This window comes from Siphateles boraxobius, unplaced genomic scaffold, assembly GCF_051911475.1.
Source record: "Siphateles boraxobius isolate OS27281-9 unplaced genomic scaffold, OSU_SipBor_1 65, whole genome shotgun sequence".
Lineage (NCBI taxonomy): Eukaryota > Metazoa > Chordata > Actinopteri > Cypriniformes > Leuciscidae > Siphateles > Siphateles boraxobius.
Genome location: NW_027509192.1, coordinates 15,359,962 through 15,380,905, shown reverse-complemented (window position 1 = coordinate 15,380,905; position 20,944 = coordinate 15,359,962). Strand labels below are relative to the sequence as shown.

At 46.3% G+C, this 20,944-nt stretch overlaps 1 protein-coding gene across 1 annotated transcript in view; it reads left to right on the top strand.

Annotated features, from left to right (window-relative positions):
- Window positions 1-20,944, top strand: part of ces2b (carboxylesterase 2b) — a 45,111-nt gene that overhangs the window by 6,209 nt on the left and 17,958 nt on the right. The window contains exons 6-16 of the mRNA XM_077211252.1: window positions 2,694-2,798; window positions 2,897-2,995; window positions 3,104-3,250; window positions 3,376-3,453; window positions 11,487-11,634; window positions 11,738-11,887; window positions 14,781-14,853; window positions 19,563-19,723; window positions 19,810-19,999; window positions 20,080-20,218; window positions 20,321-20,454. Coding sequence (XP_077067367.1) covers window positions 2,694-2,798; window positions 2,897-2,995; window positions 3,104-3,250; window positions 3,376-3,453; window positions 11,487-11,634; window positions 11,738-11,887; window positions 14,781-14,853; window positions 19,563-19,723; window positions 19,810-19,999; window positions 20,080-20,218; window positions 20,321-20,454 — 1,424 coding nt within the window. The remainder of the gene's footprint in view (window positions 1-2,693; window positions 2,799-2,896; window positions 2,996-3,103; window positions 3,251-3,375; window positions 3,454-11,486; window positions 11,635-11,737; window positions 11,888-14,780; window positions 14,854-19,562; window positions 19,724-19,809; window positions 20,000-20,079; window positions 20,219-20,320; window positions 20,455-20,944) is intronic.

The following is a 20,944-nucleotide window of genomic DNA, read 5'->3' as shown; positions in this document are numbered from 1 at the left end:
TCTGTTGCTTCTTCAGTCCATTAGTCTATAGTTATTCTTGGAAGCTGAGGAATTCTTTCTTTGCATGCTCCCTTCGTTTCACTGCTCCCCTAGGCTTGTTCAGTCCTGGTAGCGTTATATGTAGAGCTGCTTTGAGCAACACTGCATTTGATCTATTGCTTGGTTTGGCAGCTAGATGTAGTGCTATGGATTTAGCTGAGGTTATGTCTAGTCTCCCCTGTTAGCTCTGCTCTTATGGGCTCTGGGCTGTCCTGCAGCTGTGGCTCAGACTGGTTTAATACAAGAGTTCACATTTCAGAAACAGCTGAGCATGGAGGCTTTGGTTTTTTTCCTGGAGTCTATAACACTGAGCTTCTAGGTAGCATGGCTGTGGTGTCACAGGATGTGTCTTATTTGGTTGCTGATGCATTTAGGTTTCTCTGGGTCGAGGCCCATCAAGTACTTCAGTGCTTAAGCCTGACAAGGTTGTGCTTGGTGACCTTCACAGCGCTGTCACAGTGTCTGGTTTGTGTTCCCTGGGTTTTCACTAGAGGTTTCTTTCCCTGATCGTCACTCTTATCATGAACTGCATTTCCCATCACCCTTTGCCTGAACTCATCACTGATCATTGCACACAGCTGTTCCCACTCTCATTGTTTGCACCTGTCTATTTATACCCTGTCTGTTTCTGTGTTAGTTGTCGAGTCCTTGTTTAGATGTCACTACACTTTGGAGGTCTGTCTTGTTTTGTTTCTTGTTTTTGGACTGCTTTATGGATTTTGAACCTTTGCCTGGCTGACGTATGATTTTGGATTACCCTAATAAACTGAACTTGGATCCTCACTCATTTGTGTGTGTCCGTGACAGAAGGACTCGACCATGAATGGATCCATCGCTGGTTCCGTCCAGCCCAGAGCTCCATCCACCGCTGGTTCCGTCCAGCCCAGAGCTCCATCCACCGCTGGTTCCGTCCAGCCCAGAGCTCCATCCACCGCTGGTTCCGTCCAGCCCAGAGCCTTCACCGCTGGTCCCGTTCAGCCCAGAGCCTTCACCGCTGGTCCCGTCCAGCCCAGAGCTCCGTCCACAGCTGGTTCCGTCCAGCCCAGAGCTCCGTCCACCGCTGGTTCCGTCCAGCCCAGAGCTCCGTCCACCGCTGGTTCCGTCCAGCCCAGAGCTCCGTCCACCGCTGGTTCCGTCCAGCCCAGAGCTCCGTCCACCGCTGGTTCCGTCCAGCCCAGAGCTCCATCCACCGCTGGTCCCGTCCAGCCCAGAGCCTTCACCGCTGGTCCCGTCCAGCCCAGAGCCTTCACCGCTGGTCCCGTCGAGCCCAGAGCCTTCACCGCTGGTCGCGTCCAGCACAGAGTCTTCACCGCTGGTCCCGTCCAGCCCAGAGACGGTAGCACCCCTAGAGTTGGTAAGCCAAATAACACCACCTCATCACCATAAAAGGAGAAAGAGGAGGAGGCTGGCGTCCATCACCCCTAAAGACCCAGAGGCCGCCCCCAAACAGCCTGCTGTCTTCACGGAGGCTGTCCCTGAGCAGCCTCCTCAGGTCACCGTTGAAGAGGTTACCCTCTCCCTCTACGTTGCTGCAGTAATGTGTGTCTGAGCCGCACATGCCTCTCTGTTGGCTTTCTCCGCTCCACCCTCTCCTGTACCAACCGTTGTCACCATCAGTCCAGCTATGGCCAAGAGGGCTGTCTCCACCTTTTACGCATTGTCTTTTACCAGAGCCTGTCTGTTCCTGTGCCCGAGCGGTGTCTGTTCCTGTGCCCGGGCCGGTGTCTGTTCCTGTGCCCGAGCCTGTTTCTGTTCCTGTGCCCGAGCCGGTGTCTGTTCCTGTGCCCGAGCCGGTGTCTGTTCCTGTGCCCGAGCCGGTGTCTGTTCCTGTGCCCGAGCCGGTGTCTGTTCCTGTTCCACCTCCACGGCCGCCCGAAGGGTCTTCACCGCCCTGGCCGCCCGAAGGGTCTTCACGGCCCTGGGCGCCCGAGGGGTCTTCACCGCCCTGGCTGCCCGAGGGGTCTTCACCGCCCTGGCCGCCGTGTCTTGGAGCGTCTGGTAGCCGCTCTGTAGAGGGGGGGTTATGTCACAGTGTCTGGTTTGTTTTCCCTAGGTTTTCACTAGAGGTTTCTTTCCCTGATCGTCACCCTTGTCATGAACTGCATTTCCCATCACCCTTTGCCTGAACTCATCACTGATCATTGCACACAGCTGTTCCCATTCACATTGTTTGCACCTGACTATTTATACCCTGTCTGGGTCTGTGTTAGTTGTTGATTCCTTGTTTAGATGTCACTACACTTTGGAGGTCTGTTTTGTTTCTTGTTTTTGGACTGCTTTATGGATTTTGAACCTTTGCCTGGCTGACGTATGATTTTGGATTACCCTGATAAACTGCATTTAGATCTTCACTCATTTGTGTGCATCCGTGACAAGCGCATAGGCAGGCATTGGTCAGCATGGTGTAGTGCAGTGGTCACCAACCGGGCACTTCATTCATGATAGAGGCGGGGTGGAGTTATAAGGTTTGATTGAAACATTGAGAAGCCAATGCAGTTACAAGGTTTAGTCACTAGCTCTTTCTAACAGTTTTCATAGTTTACATATTAGCGAAACCCCAAAGGCTGATATTCCATTAAGACTTTAAAGCATTTTCAGTCAAAAAATTAGTATTATGTCATTAAACCAAAACATTTCTTAAAAAAAATTCATAGGTTCTATCACCATTATCTGCAAACCTCTTCCATCACGCTATCGCAGAGAGCGGTACAGCAGCAATGGATGCCCTCATGAGACCAAACCCTCTTGCATTAGCTCAGGTCAGTTACATCTGTTCAAATTTTAAACAAATTCATTTAGAACTTTCTGTAGTAAAAATGAAATAAATTTAATGTAAATATCACTTGTTTCTCTCTAGGCTGTAGGAAATCTATCTGGCTGTGATATTTCCAGCACAAAGACGATTGTTGACTGTGTAATGCAGCTGACAGAAGAAGAAATCTTGACAATTGCTAAGGTCTGTCTGTCCAAATACTAGTCTTTCTTATTGAATCTCTGTGAACATTCATAAATGTATGCAAACAGTCCACCTATGCACTAAACAATGCGTTGTCTTCTGAAACAGGAGCATCCAGAGCTACATTTTGGAGTGACAGTGGATGGCCAGTTCCTTCCAAATCCTGCAGCAGATCTTCTTCAATCCCAACATTTTAATAAAGTGCCTCTGATCACCGGAATAACTAATGATGAGGGTGGACATATTCTGCCAAATGTAAAGACAGACTTCTTGACTTTTAAAATTTGTAAAAATACAAACATGAGATTTGTTTTTCCAAAAATTAGAACTTCAGTCTGTATTTTACAGTGTATTCACATTTAGCAAATGTTTTTCCATAGTTCTTTGCACCTCCAGGATGGACAGATGGGATGGACATAGAGCAGATTGTGCCGTTTTTTACCATGTTTAATCCTGATGTAAGAGAGTTTTATCTTCAATTGTACATACAGGTCCTTCTCAAAAAAATAGCATATTGTGATAAAGTTCATTATTTTCCATAATGTAATGATAAAAATTAAACTTTCATATATTTTAGATTCATTGCACACCACCTGAAATATTTCAGGTCTTTTATTGTTTTAATATTGATGTTTTTGGCATACAGCTCATGAAAACCCAAAATTCCCATCTCAAAAAATTAGCATATCATGAAAAGGGTCTCTAAACGAGCTATTAACCTAATCATCTGAATCAACTAATTAACTCTAAACACCTGCAAAAGATTCCTGAGGCTTTTAAAGACTCCCAGCCTGTTTCATTACTCAAAACCCGCAAACATGGGTAAGACTGCCGACCTGACTGCTGTCCAGAAGGCCATCATTGACACCCTCAAGCAAGAGGGTAAGACACAGAAAGAAATTTCTGAACAAATAGGCTGTTCCCAGAGTGCTGTATCAAGGCACCTCAGTGGGAAGTCTGTGGGAAGGAAAAAGTGTGGCAAAAAACGCTGCACAATGAGAAGAGGTGACCGGACCCTGAGGAAGATTGTGGAGAAGGACCTATTCCAGACCTTGGGGGACCTGCGGAAGCAGTGGACTGAGTCTGGAGTAGAAACATCCAGAGCCACCGTGCACAGGCATGTGCAGGAAATAGGCTACAGGTGGCGCATTCCCCAGGTCAGGCCACTTTTGAACCAGAAACAGCGGCAGAAGCGCCTGACCTGGGCTACAGAGAAGCAGCACTGGACTGTTGCTCAGTGGTCTAAAGTGCTTTTTTCGGATGAAAGCAAATTTTGCATTTCATTCGGAAATCAAGGTGCCAGAGTCTGGAGGAAGACCAGGGATAAGGAAATGCCAAAATGCCTGAAGTCCAGTGTCAAGTACCCACAGTCAGTGATGGTCTGGGGTGGCATGTCAGCTGCTGGTGTTGGTCCACTGTGTTTTATCAAGGGCAGGGTCAATGCAGCTAGCTATCAGGAGATTTTGGAACACTTCTTGCTTCCATCTGATTCATTTTTCACTACGACCTGGCACCTGCTCACAGTGCCAAAACCACTGGTAAATGGTTTACTGACCATGGTATTACTGTGCTCAATTGGCCTGCCAACTCTCCTGACCTGAACCCCATAGAGAATCTGTGGGATATTGTGAAGAGAAAGTTGAGAGACGCAAGACCCAACACTCTGGATGAGCTTAAGGCCGCTATCGAAGCATCCTGGGCCTCCATAACACCTCAGCAGTCCCACAGGCTGATTGCCTCCATGCCACGCCGCATTGAAGCAGTCATTTCTGCAAAAGGATTCCCGACCAAGTGTTGAGTGCATAACTGAACATAATTATTTGAAGGTTGACCTTTTTTTTGTATTAAAAACACTTCTTTTATTGGTCGGATGAAATATGCTAATTTTTTGAGATAGGAATTTTGGGTTCCCTTTCGAGAGGTCTCTCCTATTGCGTAAGTAGCTTACGCTATGGGAAAACTCCTTTTCTCGAGAATATTGAAGTCATGAAGTTTATGTAAAACGCATTGCAGCTGCACAGCTGACAGCAATGAACGAAGGAAGCTCCGTCATTGGCTGTGCTGCGGCAACTTGCTCGAACCAATGACGGGGCGACTCTGAATGCGCGACCAATGAGCGCGCTTCGCGCCTGCGCGCGTCAGAGCCCGCCAAGATGGGCGTGGCCAAGAGCTATTTATTGGGCGCCCCGTCATGAGAGTTCTTTAGATTTAATCTCCTTCAGCGAACACCTTCTTCGCTGGATCCTCCGGATTATTGAAGCCTTCGCCGCCGTCGAAAAGCATACCAGCGGGATTGATACGAGGACGTCGGCACCTTCAGCCGCCTTCGAACGCCATCCTACTGAGCCATTCGGCGTGCCACACACGCAAGTATCTTTACATCTGTTCGCCCCACGACACTTGTAAAAGAGCAATTTTCTGAGGCGTTGTTTCAAATGCCTTCCTGCGCGTCGTGCAGAGACCTTCTCCCGGACGGGGATCGTCACATCATCTGCGCTCGCTGCCTGGGCCGGGACCACGCAGAAGCTGCTTTGACCAAGGGCGGATGCCCGGAATGTGATGACCTGGGTCTCTCCGCACTGCGGGCTCGCCTCGCCGCTTTCGCCGTGAGCGAGCCCATCGCCCCCACCCCTCTGATTGAGCCGCGCACTAAGAAAAAGCTTCCTGAACCGGAGCTCAGTGACGTCACGCCGAGCCAGTCTCCGCGTGCTTCACCGCCGCTCTTACCTTCCCCACCGCCGGTTCAGTTCACCCAGCCGGACCCACACCCCTCTAGCAGAGCGGTGGGCCTTGTGACTTTCGGCGCGTCCGAGGACGATGGGGGAATGGATGACAGCTTGTCCATCGACGCTGCATCGGACGACTGGCCGGGCTCCAATCTCGACCCCGCCCCGTCGACGCTAGCTAGCACGAGCGGGGGCTCCACCATGGATACGGAGATTATCCGCGTCCTCTCGAAGGCCGTAGAGGACCTCGGGCTCGATTGGTCTTCTCCCGAAGAACCAACCCGAAGCCGACTGGATGAGTGTTTTCTGCAGAGGCGCCAGCAGGCCCCTCGGCAAAGGCCTTCTCCCTTCTTCCCGGAGGTTGATGACGAACTCACCAAGTCATGGAAAGCCCCCCACTCTGCGCGTCTGAAGCCTTCTTTTTCTTTGTCGCTCTCCTCTGTGGACGGCGCGAAGGAAAGAGGCTACGAGGGAACGCCGCCCCTCGAGGAGGCCGTGGCCAATCATCTCTGCCCGCCCTTCACCACCGGATGGAAAGCCAAAGCTTCCCACCCCTCGAAGCCCTGCCGCACTACTTCTGCTCTCGCCGGTCGCGCTTACGCCGCCGCCGGCCAAGCTACATCAGCGCTTCACTCAATGGCGGTACTTCAAGTGTTCCAAGCTAAGCTTCTCCGCTCTATGGACGAGTCTGGCCCCGAACCCGAAGCCTTTAAGGACCTACGCAGCGCAACTGATATAGCTCTGCAAGCCACGAAGGCCACCGCCCAGTCTATTGGCCGCGCCATGGCTAATTTGACTGTTCTCGAGCGCCATCTGTGGCTGACTCTGACGGAGATGAAGGACGCGGATAAGGCGCCGTTTCTCGACGCACCTATCTCCACCAGCGGGCTGTTTGGACCGGCGGTTAAAGGTTTCACCGAACGCTTCACTGAGGCCCAGAACGCTTCACAAGCTATGCGCCATTTCCTGCCCAAGCGCTCCAGCTCATCGCAGAGCAGACAGAGACCGCCACAGCCGCAGCGGGCTAGAACAGCTCCCACCGCCTCTCAGCCCGCGCCTCATGCTGACGCTTGACGCCGCTCGCGCTCCCACAACCGCAAGCCGCCTCCTGAGCGACGGGGTCCTCGGTCCAAGATTGTGCTGAACCCTGAGCCTCGAAAGCCGTCCTAGCCACAGGAATGAGAAGAGAGAGTGCGTGTCTCGCAAAAGCCGGACCACTCTCTCTGCAAAAGCTCAAACATTACCCAGTCCCCTTACAGGCGGCTGGAAATGTCCATACAGCAGTCAATGGGCCAGTCACAGAGCTCGCTCACCTGCAAACAAACGCCGTTTTTACGGCGACGCACAGAAAACACAAAAAGAGTCTTTTTCTGCCTGTGTCACTAAGGGTTCACATGTCCACAAAGTGTGCATTCCCAGATACTGTCAAAACAGTGCCAAATTCATTCCCAGCTCAGGCTGCGCGCCCCATGAATGTAGATCACGTGCCTACGGTCATGTACGCACCACTACACACAAGCACTGTTCACACAGTTATGAATTCATCCCCAGTAAAAGCGGGAAACATTATAAAAGTGACGCGTGTGCCTACCACTGTTTATGCACCCCCACTTATAAACACTGTCCTTACAGTGTCAAACACAACCCCAGCTCAGGCTGCGAGTTTTACAGACATAGCGCGCGCTGTTGTAAGCACACACGCGCCCATTCACTCAGCTGCTCAGCGCGCGCCCGCGCCTCTGAGAGCTACGAGCTCAGGCGATTCGCTGGCCGGGTCCCTACGTCACAGCGGCCCGCCCCTAGCCTGTATTCAGCCCATATCTGTACACGCAGCGGCATGGGAAAACATTCCAGATATGCCGAAATGGGTATTGAATATAGTAAAGCACGGATACTCGCTCCAGTTCGCTCGCAGACCACCACGTTTTACGACTGTGGTCGAGACGAAAGTGAGAAAGGAGTGTTCACAGGTTCTACGCACCGAGGTGCGCAAACTAATAGAAAAGGGCGCTGTGGAAACTGTTCCCCCCTCTATGAGCGAGGCAGGTTTTTACAGCCGCTATTTTCTCGTCCCGAAAAAGGATGGTGGTCTCCGCCCCATCCTAGATCTCAGACACCTGAACAAAGCACTAATGATTCGCTCGTTCAGAATGTTAACAACCAAGCATATCCTCGCGCAAGTACGCCCAGGAGATTGGTTTCTCTCAGTGGATCTGAAAGATGCTTACTTTCACATTCCAATAGCGCCTCATCACAGGGCGTTTCTGAGATTCGCTTTCGAGGGACAGTCTTACCAGTACACAGTACTTCCGTTCGGCCTGTCCCTGGCTCCTTGAGACGAAGGGGAGTGCGAATACTGAATTATCTCGACGATTGGCTGGTCCTAGCACAATCAGAGAGTCAGTTAATAACACACAGATCTTGGATTATCAGCCATTTAGAATGCCTGGGTCTAAGAATCAATTTTGCAAAAAGCATACTATCTCCCAGCCAGAGGATTTCTTTCCTGGGAATAGTTCTAGACTCGATGCAAATGACAGCGCGTCTCTCATCAGAGCGCGGGCTCACCATCCGGGGCCTTGCAACATCATTCAGGGCGGGCGCGCGCGCCCCCGTCAAGCGGTTTCAGAGGATGCTCGGTCTCATGGCCTCAGCATCGGCCGTACTCCAGCTAGGATTGTTGCATATGCGCCCTCTCCAACGCTGGCTCAAGAGCCGCGTCCCTACTCACGCGTGGCGTTCGGGCCACTTTTTAATCAGAGCGAACCACGGCTGTATAAAAGCCCTGATGCACTGGAAAGCCGCCGACTGGTACCAGTCAGGCGTGAGTCTGGGTGTGAACACAAGGAGAAAGATGATAACGACAGATGCCTCCAAAATAGGTTGGGGGGCCCTTTACGAGAGCAGGCCTGTCTCCGGCTTTTGGTCAAACCCGGAGAAGCGCCTACACATAAACTGTCTGGAGATGAAAGCGGTCGCTTTGGCTCTCAGAGCCCTGCTTCCACATCTAAAAAACGAACACGTCCTGGTCCGAACGGACAACATGACGGTAGTGTCGTACATAAATCGCCAGGGTGGACTCAGGTCGAGCTCCATGCATTCAATGGCCAGGAGACTCATTTTATGGTCCCAGCACAACTTGCGCTCGCTGAGAGCAGCGCATGTGCCAGGCGCCCTGAACCAGGGGGCAGACATGCTATCCAGAGACAAGATTCTCCCAGGAGAATGGGCTCTCAACCCGCTGACGATTCAATGGTTATGGAAAACCTTTGGCAAAGCGGAGATCGACCTCTTCGCCTCCAAGGAGAACGCGCACTGCTCTCTTTTCTTCACGAAGAGCACGGACGCGCTCGCCCAGAGCTGGCCGAGCCGCCCCTTATATGCCTTTCCCCCGATCGCGATGCTGCCACAGGTCATCAGTCGGGTCAGAGAGGAGAAAAACGCAGTGCTTCTGATAGCCCCACTCTGGAAGAACCAAACATGGTTTCCAGATCTGATGCAAATGCAATCTGCACCACGGCCGATTCCACTGAGGCCAGACCTCCTCAGTCAGGCCAGCGGGATGATATTTCATCCCCGCCCCGATCTGTGGGCCCTTCATGCATGGCCCCTCAACGGGTTCCCAGGAACCTCACGAGCGGAGCGCTAAAAACCATCGCTGAGGCGCGGGCGCCCTCCACGAGACGCTTATATGCCCAGAAATGGAAAGTGTTCAGTGACTGGTGTAATGCCAAGGGCCTGAACCCTGAGACATGCGAGATTACGAACGTACTCGCTTTTCTACAAGGGCTTCTGGAGGCGGGCCGCACCCCCTCCACGCTCAAAGTATATGTGGCGGCCATCACAGCGTCACACAACCCTGTAATGGAACGTCCATTGGGAAGAAACGACCTAATTATTCGTTTCCTAAGGGGCGCTAGGAGGATGAACCCTTCACGCCCCCCCTCAGTGCCGATCTGGGACCTAGCTACTGTCCTAGACGCTCTTAAAGGGCCCCCGTTCGAACCACTCCGAACCATGCACCTTAAACAGCTCTCGCTCAAGACTGCGCTCTTGCTGGCACTCGCCTCGGTCAAGAGAGTGGGCGACCTGCACGCGCTTTCGACAAGCGCTGCCTGCCTAGAATTCGGACCTAACGACTGCAGGGTCGTCCTTAGACCGAAACATGGGTATATTCCTAAAGTGCTCACCACTCCCTTCAGAGCACAGGTTATCTCCCTAACTGCGCTATCGTCTCCAGCAGACGAACACGACGCTAATCTACTCTGCCCCGTTAGGGCTCTCAGAGTGTATTTGGAGCGTTCTGCCCTATTCAGACAGACAGAACAACTGTTTGTATGCTTTGGCGGCCATACGAAAGGTTCCGCCGTTTCAAAGCAGAGAATCTCTCACTGGATAGTTTAGGCTATAGCGCTGGCTTATGAAGCTAAGGGACTTCAATGCCCCTGGGGAGTCAAAGCACACTCCACCAGGAGTGTGGCTTCTTCCTGGGCATGGTCGGCAGGCTGGGCCTCACCGTCCACATTTATCAGGTTCTACAACCTACAGGTCCCGGCATTGCATTCCAATGTACTATCAGCATGATACTAGTTGAACTACGAGTTCGTATCTAGATTATGTATGTGCTTGTGTCACACTGAGCGCCTTCTAGCCGCTCTGTATTTTTCCCACATATAAAGCTCGCCTCTGCCAGCTAGTTGGATGATAACTTTGCTTTTCAGCTCAGGCACCTGCCTCTGGCTATCATAAGGCGAAGTTCAGCACACACAGCGTTTTGCATGGTGTTCCCATAGCGTAAGCTACTTACGCAATAGGAGAGACCTCTCGAAAGGGAACGGCTCGGTTACTAACGTAACCTCGGTTCCCTGAGAGGAGGGAACGAGTATTGCGTAAGCTGCCGTGCTTGTGCTTGGTTAGTTCGCTTCAGTCGTTTTAACCTAAAGAACTCTCATGACGGGGTGCCCAATAAATAGCTCTTGGCCACGCCCATCTTGGCGGGCTGTGACGCGCGCGGGCGCGAAGCGCGCTCATTGGTCGCGCATTCAGAGTCGCCCCGTCATTGGTTCGAGCAAGTTGCCGCAGCACAGCCAATGACCGAGCTTCCTTCGTTCATTGCTTTCAGCTGTGCAGCTGCAATGCGTTTTACATAAAGACTTCAATATTCTCGAGAAAAGGAGTTTTCCCATAGCGTAAGCTACTTACGCAATACTCGTTCCCTCCTCTCAGGGAACCGAGGTTACGTTAGTAACCGAGTCGTTTTCATGAGCTGTATGCCAAAATCATCAGTATTAAAATAATAAAAGACCTGAAATATTTCAGTTGGTGTGCAATGAATCTAAAATATATGAAAGTTTAATTTTTATCATTACATTATGGAAACTAATGAACTTTATCACAATATGCTAATTTTTTTGGGAAGGACCTGTATATAGTCCACCAAAGCCAAACTATTTCGAAAGTTGTTATGATTGAAATATATTAAATCATGACAACTTTCATAATAATTTAATAACTTTTTAAATAGTTTGGTTTGTTGGACTAGATCTGTTACACTGCTGCTTTTGAGTATTGCTGCTGCTGCAGAGCAAGTAAGGACTTGCTACTGTCAGTAGATCTAGGCAGGTGGAGCTGGTGGAGGTGGAGGGTTTTAGAGGAACTCTGATAGTAAGCTGCAAGACTAGCCTATATAGTTTGTAATTTAAAAAATACTTTTTTATTATTGCAAATTTTGTATAACATTTCTGGTCTATTTTTGTCCCCTTCAGGTTCAAGATCAGTCAATTCTTGAGCTTGTTTTAAATGAGTATCTGGGCACATCCACTGACAGGATAAAAATCCGAGATGGTTTTCGAGAGATGTTAGGAGACTCTTTGTTCAACATCCCAGCACGCAAATTAGCGAATTTCCACAGAGGTGAGAGTTTGTACAATGTGCTGTAGAAGTAAGACTGTGTTAAATTTGTAGAATGTTGTTTCAGTGATACACAACAATAATTATCAATTTTGTCTATTTCTAGATGCTGGTGCACCAGTATATGTGTATGAATTCCAGCATGCTCCCAGTATACTTCAAAAGAAAAGACCCAGTTTTGTTGGAAGTGACCATGGAGATGAAATGACATTTGTTTTTGGTTTTTGCTTTGCAGATGGAAGTATAAAGCTGATAGGTACAACCCCAATAATATTAGGAAATATAACAAACAGATTTTGTGTTTTAGAAGTACGGTCAGATTAGCGAACTTTCACCAAATTTCACCGAAAAATGGTCCATTGTATATTGTCAGCAGTGTAGCGATGTATGAAGCACAGCTCACAGAGAAATCACTGTCAGACCAAGCAGCTTTCAGTTGGTTGTGAAATCTGCTTGGGGAAATCTTTCGGTTTCACACAAAATATCCAGTCAGGTGTATTACTATTGAAATTATTGGATTTCGACTGTGAAAATTTGCAGAAAAACGTTAAATGTGACCATACCTTAAGATCTCAAACTTCAGTCTCATTGATATCATTAAAGGTATAGCGGAGGATTTTCTTTTTCCGGGTGGGTAGCCTATACTATTGGTCCACCTAAGTGTCAATCATTCTGGTGATACGGTACGTGCTCGTCCCTATGTAGTTTTCGCTTTCTGCGAATGCACACTTTCAGGTGTATTATGTGTGATGAGTTACGGTTTCAGCCATTCCTTTGAAAATGGCTGAGGGTCGAAAGAGAAAAAATGTATACGAAGTGTATGATAAGAAGAGAAAGGACGCAGAATATAGAAACAAGACCAGAGTGATTTTGGGTGAATATTTCACACGCTGACGTGCGCTAAAAGCACAGGTTGGGCTTCCCACTGATGCCGCAGTCGCGAAGATTCTACTAGACAGTGCCAACTGAAGAAAAAACGACATCTATGAAAAGAAAAGAAAACGACATCTATGAAAAGTTTCAGTCTGGATTCAGGCCACATCATAGCACTGAAACTGCGCTTGTTAGAATCACAAATGATTTACTTTTAGCTTCGGACCAAGGCTGTATCTCAGTACTAGTTTTACTTGATCTTAGTGCTGCGTTCGATACTATAGATCACACAATACTCTTAGATCGACTACAAAATTACACTGGTGTTCAAGGACAAGCATTAAGCTGGTTCAGGTCATACTTATCTGACCGCTACCATTTCGTCTACTTAAATGGAGAAAAATCGATTATAACTTTGGCAAATTATGGAGTGCCGCAGGGATCTGTGTTAGGCCCTTTATTATTCTCAATATATATGCTGCCACTTGGTAATATTCTAAGGAAACATGGAATTAGTTTCCATTGTTATGCTGATGACACTCAAATATATATTTCATCACGGCCAGATGAATACACTAAATTATCCAAATTGACAGATTGTGTTAATGATATAAAAGATTGGATGACGCGTAATTTTCTTTTATTAAATCCAGACAAGACCGAGGTAATACTTATCGGTTCTAAAAACCGTCCACAAAACCCTTCACAGCACGACTTTAACATAGTAGGATGCCCTGTTACTTTATCCGCTACAGTAAAAGACCTGGGTGTTATACTAGACCGCAACCTGTCTTTTGAAAAGCATATTTCATATGTTACAAAAACAGCCTTTTTCCACCTTAGAAACATTGCTAAGCTACGTAATATGCTATCAGTCTCTGATGCAGATAAGTTAGTTCATGCATTCATGACCTCGAGACTAGATTACTGTAATGCTTTATTAGCTGGTTGTCCTGCATCTTCAATAAACAAGCTACAGTTAGTCCAAAATGCAGCCACTACAGTTCTTACTAGATCAAGAAAATATGATATAACACCGATTTTATCATCACTTCATTGGTTACCTATAAAGTTCCGTATTAAATACAAGGTATTGCTTTTGACTTATAAAGCTCTAAATGGTTTAGCTCCAGTCTATTCAACGGATCTTCTATCGCCTTACAATCCATCGCGCTCTTTAAGATCACTAGATTCGAGGCTTCTGGTCATTCCTAGGATATCCAGATCCACCAAAGGAGGCAGAGCATTTTCACATTTAGCTCCGAAGCTCTGGAATAGCCTTCCTGATATTGTTCGTAGCTCAGACTCTCTCTCCCAGTTTAAAACTAGACTGAAGACGCATCTATTTAGCCAGGCATTCATATAAATTTTTATCTTACAGTTACTGTAAATTCGGCCTCTAGTTCATAAACGCCAGAGGAGAACTGGCCCCCGACTGAGCCTGGGTTCTCCCAAGGTTTTTTTTTCTCCATTGGGTCATTTGATGGGGTGTTAGGACACCATTAGGTCACTGGATGGAGTTTTTCGGTTCCTTGCCACTGTTGCCTTTGGCTTGCTCAGTTGGGGATATTCAAATTAATTAACCAATCATACCATTGATTAGCTCTACCAAACTTGGATGTCTTTTTTTCCAGTAATAAACAAACATTGTTAAGTTGTTTTGATTGATACTGTGAAGCAGCTTTGATACAATCTGTATTGTGAAAAGCGCTATATAAATATATTTGACTTGACTTGACTTGACTAGACAGGTAAAGATCGTACTATTTGGAGAAATCCGTTTAAAATCACTGCTAGTAAAAGTTAATGTAAGCTATGATTAGCGATGCTAGCCCTGGCACAAGTCATGCACCGCGTAGACACGGTAAACATCTAAATTTGTCTAAAGTAGCCTTATGACCAAATGGTAAATGGTATCACGCTGAAATATTCTAAAACCTTGTGTGTTCATTTTCGATAATTACAATGTGTTCACCATAGTATTTATTACACAAATGCAACAAGCTACTTCTCCATTGCATATCATGTCTTGAGTCCTCGGTCACTCAACACGTTTAATAGGCGTTTCCTCTCAGGAGCAAATAGAGTGTGGCGCATATCATGTGCATTTTTTAAAAAATTGGAGAGGGCGGGTCTTCTCTAAAATTCGGAAAGATCCTCCGCTATACCTTTAACCACAACAGTTGTCAAAGTAAAGATTTTATAAGTAGTGACAATCAATACAGTGTCTCTCTTTGTTTTTTCTGTTTGAAATCTTTCTTCCTGTTTTAATTCAGGTGAACTCTCAAAAGAAGAAAATGAACTTTGTAGATCTGTCATGGATTACTGGGGCAACTTTGCTCGCACTGGGTGAGTGAGACAAATCTAATGTCCAGATTTTGCAGAGATAGATGTGTTCCTGGGTCAACATATTTTGTTGATACTGGAAGAACATTCCTGTCTGAAAATGTAATCTAACCCTATCCATAACTTATTCCTAAAATCAGAGGGAAACGATAGGTGAATAACACTGATGTAGAAGCACCTAACCCTGGTTGTAAGCCTTAACTTGACATAAACTGTAAAATTGTCCCTCAGATCTGATTGGTTGATTGGAATGTTGATCCAGGATCAACAAATATGTTGCACTTGGTAAAATCAGGTTCTGCAGACAAGTCCAGTTGAACTTTTTCAGGGTGGTAGACGGATATCATGAATAAAAAGCTTTTCAAGAATTTCATCCTTTAAACAAAGTAGTTTGGTCAAATGTTATAAATATTTGAAACAAATCAAATGACTGCCAAATCAAATATTGTGCAACCAACATGCAGAAACATACACTTATAACAGGAAGTAATATCATAGTGAAGACCCCTGCTGTCCTCTTGAGTCAATCAGTTAAGGTGTAAAAAGTAATTTATGAATTAATACTGTATATGTTATAATTTATCATGACATTTGTAAAAAAAAAAAGAAAAAAAAAAGTTTACATTAGGTTTAATTTGTTAACATCAGTTATAACATCATAACATTTGTTATCTAACATTAGCAAAGGTTAATAAATTTAGTAAGTATATATTACTCATTATTAAAATTAACTGATGTAAACAAATGTGAATTATATATTATATATTTTGTACAAGATCTGTACATTCACATGTATTTAAATTGTAAGAAAAACATATTACTTTTTTACTTGATGGTTACAATACATGACATTTTAGGGTCATTCATTTCATACATTTTGCTGAAAATTAGGGCTGGGTATCGGCAAGGGCTTCACGGTCATGCATATCACGAGTGTCACGAAACGATATATCACGATATATTGCGATGCGATACATATTGCGATATATTGCAATACTTAAAAATAAAAAAAATGTAAAAAATAATAGAGCTGAAAAAACAACTTGCTGTGTACCAGCTGAGGTATTATATTATGTGTATCACATTATATTGATAACTCAGCAGAAAAATTATAGCTATTTGCATTGCAGTCACTGTGAACAGTGAACACACTGAAATGTATGAAGTGCATATTGTGTCACTTAACACTTTTAACAAAAAATTAAGATGTCACAAAATTTATAAAACTGAAATTTCTAATGTTGATAATAAAAGTTATTGTGACAAATGTTTGGGTAACCAAACAGTTGCTTGTCCCCTATGACTTCGATAGTATATTTCCCTACTGGTCTGGTCTGGTTAGCCACATTCTTCAAAATATCTTCTTTTGTGTTCCGCACAAGAAAGAAATGAATACAGGTTTGGAACAACAAGAACAGAATTTTTGGTTGAACTATCCCTTTAAAGACGAGTGGCAGCATGTTTACTGTATTTTAAGACCGGCATGCATCCAATATACACGCATATGACACGCACCCGATTTTCTCTCAAATGTTTGCTTTCACTTTATACATAACCAACTGTGTTTATGTAAACCTTGTGAGTAATGCATTATTAGCGCAATAAGACTCGAAAAATAACTTAGTCCAGTAACCAGGCGCTGTTTGACTGGGTTTTAGTGCCAGTGCGCTTCAGGTGTTTGCGCTCAGGAAAGCGCATGTTAGAAGAGCGCATCAGCACGCGATTGAAACGTTTAACCGGCAAGGCTTTAAAGCACATGAAAATAATTAACTTTTGTCAATTGCAGTGTCCCGTGAGTGTAACTCCTCTTCCTTAACATGTAATAATAATTTGTTACATTTATATTGCGCTTTTCTGGGTACTCAAAGCGCTTTTCATGGTGCCCCTTCCTCATGGTGGTTGAGGGGGAATCTCTTCAACCACCACCAATGTGCAGCATTCACCTGGATGATGCGACGGCAGCCATATTGCGCCAGAACGCCCACCACACACCAGCTTACTGGTGGAGAGGAGACAGAATGATGAAGCCAATCAGTATATGGGGATGATTAGGAGGCCATGATGGACAGAGGCCAAGGGGCAACTTTGGCCAGGATTCCGGGGTTAAACCCTGGGATTTTTAATGACCACAGAGAGTCAGGACCTCGATTTAATGTCTCATCCGAAGGACGGGAGGGTGATGTACATAAAACATACAATTGTCACGATCAATACAGATGAACCCAAGCGCAAACAGGATGTATAACAAATAGTTTATTTACAAAAACAGGGAAAACAAAACCCACGAGGGGGCAAAACGTAGACAGGACACGAAGAGAATAAACTAGACTTTGACTAACAATAACTAGACAATACTCTGGAACAGGATATCACAAGGTCTCAAAAACTCACAATGATCCCACAGAGGTAAGGGTCACAATGAACCGAAACGAGACAGCAAACACAAGGAGATTAAATAGGAGAACCAATAAAGGGAACAGGTGACACTAACTAGACAATCATGACAAACGAGGAAAACAAGGGGGCGGGGTTAAGTAACGAGACACACAAGCACATGGCCCAAACCAAAGACCATGTGTTGTACACAAACATGGGTCTGCCATGATCCTGTCTCAGAACTAGAGAACTCAAGGACAGAATCATGACAGAACCCCCCTCTTAAAAAGCGGCTACCAGACGCTTCTCAAGAGGATACCAAACTCGAGACATAGACATGAACCAACACAACATAACCAATAATAACAAAGGCATACAGGAAAACCGAATGACAGGATTAGGGTGAAAAATTAAGAACAGTAAACAAGGAAGGGGAGGCGGAGGCACAACAAAGTTCACGGGGGATTGTCCAGGGTGGGTGGGTGGGACGTTGGTCTTGGGTCTACGGGATGTAGACTTCTGATGAGGAACCCGGGCGGGTTTGGGTGGGGAAATGGTAGACACAGTCCGGGGTTGAGCCTTAACAGGGGAGACCGGGGAAACATACATAGGCTGGGTGATAGTGGGGACTGCTGCAGCCGGCAATGGAACGAAGACAAGAGGTGTAGCCGGTGGGAAGTAATCGGGAATAAGAGGCGCTGCGGCGGACGGTGATGCTGGAACAGGACCCACGGTCTCATCTACAGATTCGAAACCCTCTAAAACAGATTCGGAACCCGCACACTCCATCATTGACTCAGAAACAGAGTTCTCTGTAGTAGCCATGGAGACCGCTCTCTCTGCAACTGACTTAAAACCCACACTCTCTTCCGCTGTGGACGCAGGACTTGAGGATGAAACGGGTCTGACAGGAATTTCCAGAATTTTTACCAGACTTGACAAGGAATTAGATAAAGTCTTGGCCATAACTGCAATCGGCATGTCCCGAGCAGCTGAAACTGCCCGGAGGAGTGCTCCTGCAGCTGTGTCGGCTGCCGCCCTCTCTGAAACTGACTCAGAGATATCGTTAGCGGCAACAGACTCGAAAACCATCTTCACTGCTTCAGGATCCGGAATAATCCTCTCTGCAGCAGCCGAAGGAACAACTCTCACCAGTGCTGACTGTGGACCTGTGCTCTCTGCAGCAGGTTCGAGAGTCCTCATGGACTCAGGCGAAGACAGGGACGGAGAACTGAAAGTTCCCCTCCTTCTCTTTCTCCTCGGCCGCGGAGCAGAAGCCAAAACCGGACTTGAAACCGGCTGGAAAGACTCAGAGGGAACCACAGCAGGAACTGTAGTCTCTGTGGAGGATGACTCTGAAGCCGACTCCCACGACAGCCGTCTGTCTCGTTTACCCTGAAGACTTGTAGCTGTGGAGAATGCTTCCGAAGTCGCGCTGGGACGAGTCTGGTTCACCAACGTGGCCACGGTGAGGACGCGACCCTCCGGGATCACGGGTAGCATACCAGGTGATGATGGTCTGATGGAAGTCCGTGATTCCTTCTGTGCCAAACAGGTAATCATCTCCTGGAACGGATGACGAACCAGTTTCTCCCATTCAGCCAGAGGAGGCGGCTCATTTAGGCCCGCGATGAAGTAACGTTTTAGTAGGGCGTCAGGCAAGAAAACCCTCCTCTCGTCCACGACCGGGGCGTACTCTCTCAGGGACCACTCACCCTGGGGAGGGAACGGAAGTTTGCCCCTCCTACTATCGGCAATCGTTTCCTGCCACCATTCTACCAGAGGGTCCGATTGCTGATCAAGACATGGTGGCGTACTGTTTGCTGGGTTCTGGTCAGGTCGGTTCATTCTGTCACGATCAATACAGATGAACCCAAGCGCAAACAGGATGTATAACAAATAGTTTATTTACAAAGACAGGGAAAACAAAACCCACGAGGGGGCAAAACGTAGACAGGACACGAAGAGAATAAACTAGACTTTGACTAACAATAACTAGACAATACTCTGGAACAGGATATCACAAGGTCTCAAAAACTCACAATGATCACACAGAGGTAAGGGTCACAATGAACCGACACGAGACAGCAAACACAAGGAGATTAAATAGGAGAACCAATAAAGGGAACAGGTGACACTAACTAGACAATCATGAAAAACGAGGAAAAAAAGGGGGCGGGGTTAAGTAACGAGACACACAAGCACATGGCCGAAACCAAAGACCATGTGTTGTACACAAACATGGGTCTGCCATGATCCTGTCTCAGAACTAGAGAACTCAAGGACAGAATCATGACAACAATATTTTGAACTATATTTTTACAACCTTTTTCCAGGTCTCCGAATGGTCCGGGCCTCACACCATGGCCTGAATTTGGAGCTGAGGCTGAGTATCTCAGCATTGGACTGGAACAGAAACCTGGAAAGGACCTGAAGGGAAAACACTTTAAGTTCATGACTCAAACCCTTCCTGGATTAATAAATAAGCGAAAAGAAGGCAAGTTATCAGAGTCAGCACTGTTTCAAAATTGGCTAAGGCTAACTGTATAATATTAAGAATGGTTGCACATTTGTTTTTGAAAGGACCTCTAGCACATACCAAATTAGGATCTCTAAGAGGTTCCTTCATGACTGCGAAGGGCAAAGAAACTGTTGTCAATAGCTATCTAGGTGTACCGTTTGTAAAGCCACCTGTGGGCCCCCTGAGACTGGCTCCACCACTACCTGCAGAACCATGGCAAGGAGTGAGAGATGCAACCAAACAGCCACCAATGTGAGATTAAAGCAAAACTACTGAAATTAAATTGTCAGGCATTTTCATTTGGAAAAGATTATGCTTTTTCTTTATCCCAGGTGTTTACAGCCAAAGGAGATGCTTATAGACTTGATGGCTAATATGTCCATGAGTTTGGAGATCCCTGAAGTATCAGAGGACTGTCTTTACCTCAACATTTACACTCCTTCTAAACCTGGAGACAACACCAAGTTACCTGTAAGTGTTTGGTCTGAATTTAATTGAGCTTTGCTCTATTTGTATGCATAAAAATGTATGTTGGTTATTGTTTTTTATATTTTAATACACGATTTGCAATAGGTCATGGTTTGGATTCATGGCGGAGGTTTTTCTATGGCCTCTGCTTCCTTTTTTGATGGACATGTTTTGGCTGCTTATCAAGATGTAGTTGTAGTCTTGATCCAGTACAGACTTGGCCTACTTGGATTTTTCAGGTAAAAACATCTACAGCTTCTCAACATTCTAAGTTATTTACTAAAAATATTCTTTCAATTGTTCCATTGTTTCTTCAACTGTGAGCACTTTTGACCCTGTGGACATTTAGAAAATAAAGTCACACATCATAAACTGTCATGTTCACTAAGATTGTCCAACAGTGTATGTGCATGCATTACAGCAGTAATGTTGTTTCTTTCACATCTCAAATGATGATTTGTGTTTAATAGCGTTGTGAGGTGGACAATTCATTTTAAAACAACACAACTCATTTGTCTTAAGAGGCTAATTTCAGTCTTTCAGATCCACTGATATAAATCAATTCCCGGGGTGAATTTGCGCTAGGATTTGTTTAATAGTTAATGTTCTGAAAGGCCGTCTCATGAGGATGCGATTCAGACATCCCAGATCGAGGATAGGCAAGAGGCCTTGGGGACGAAGAAGGACACTGGCAAGAAAAATATTGTTTCCAGTGCCCTGAACTAAAGA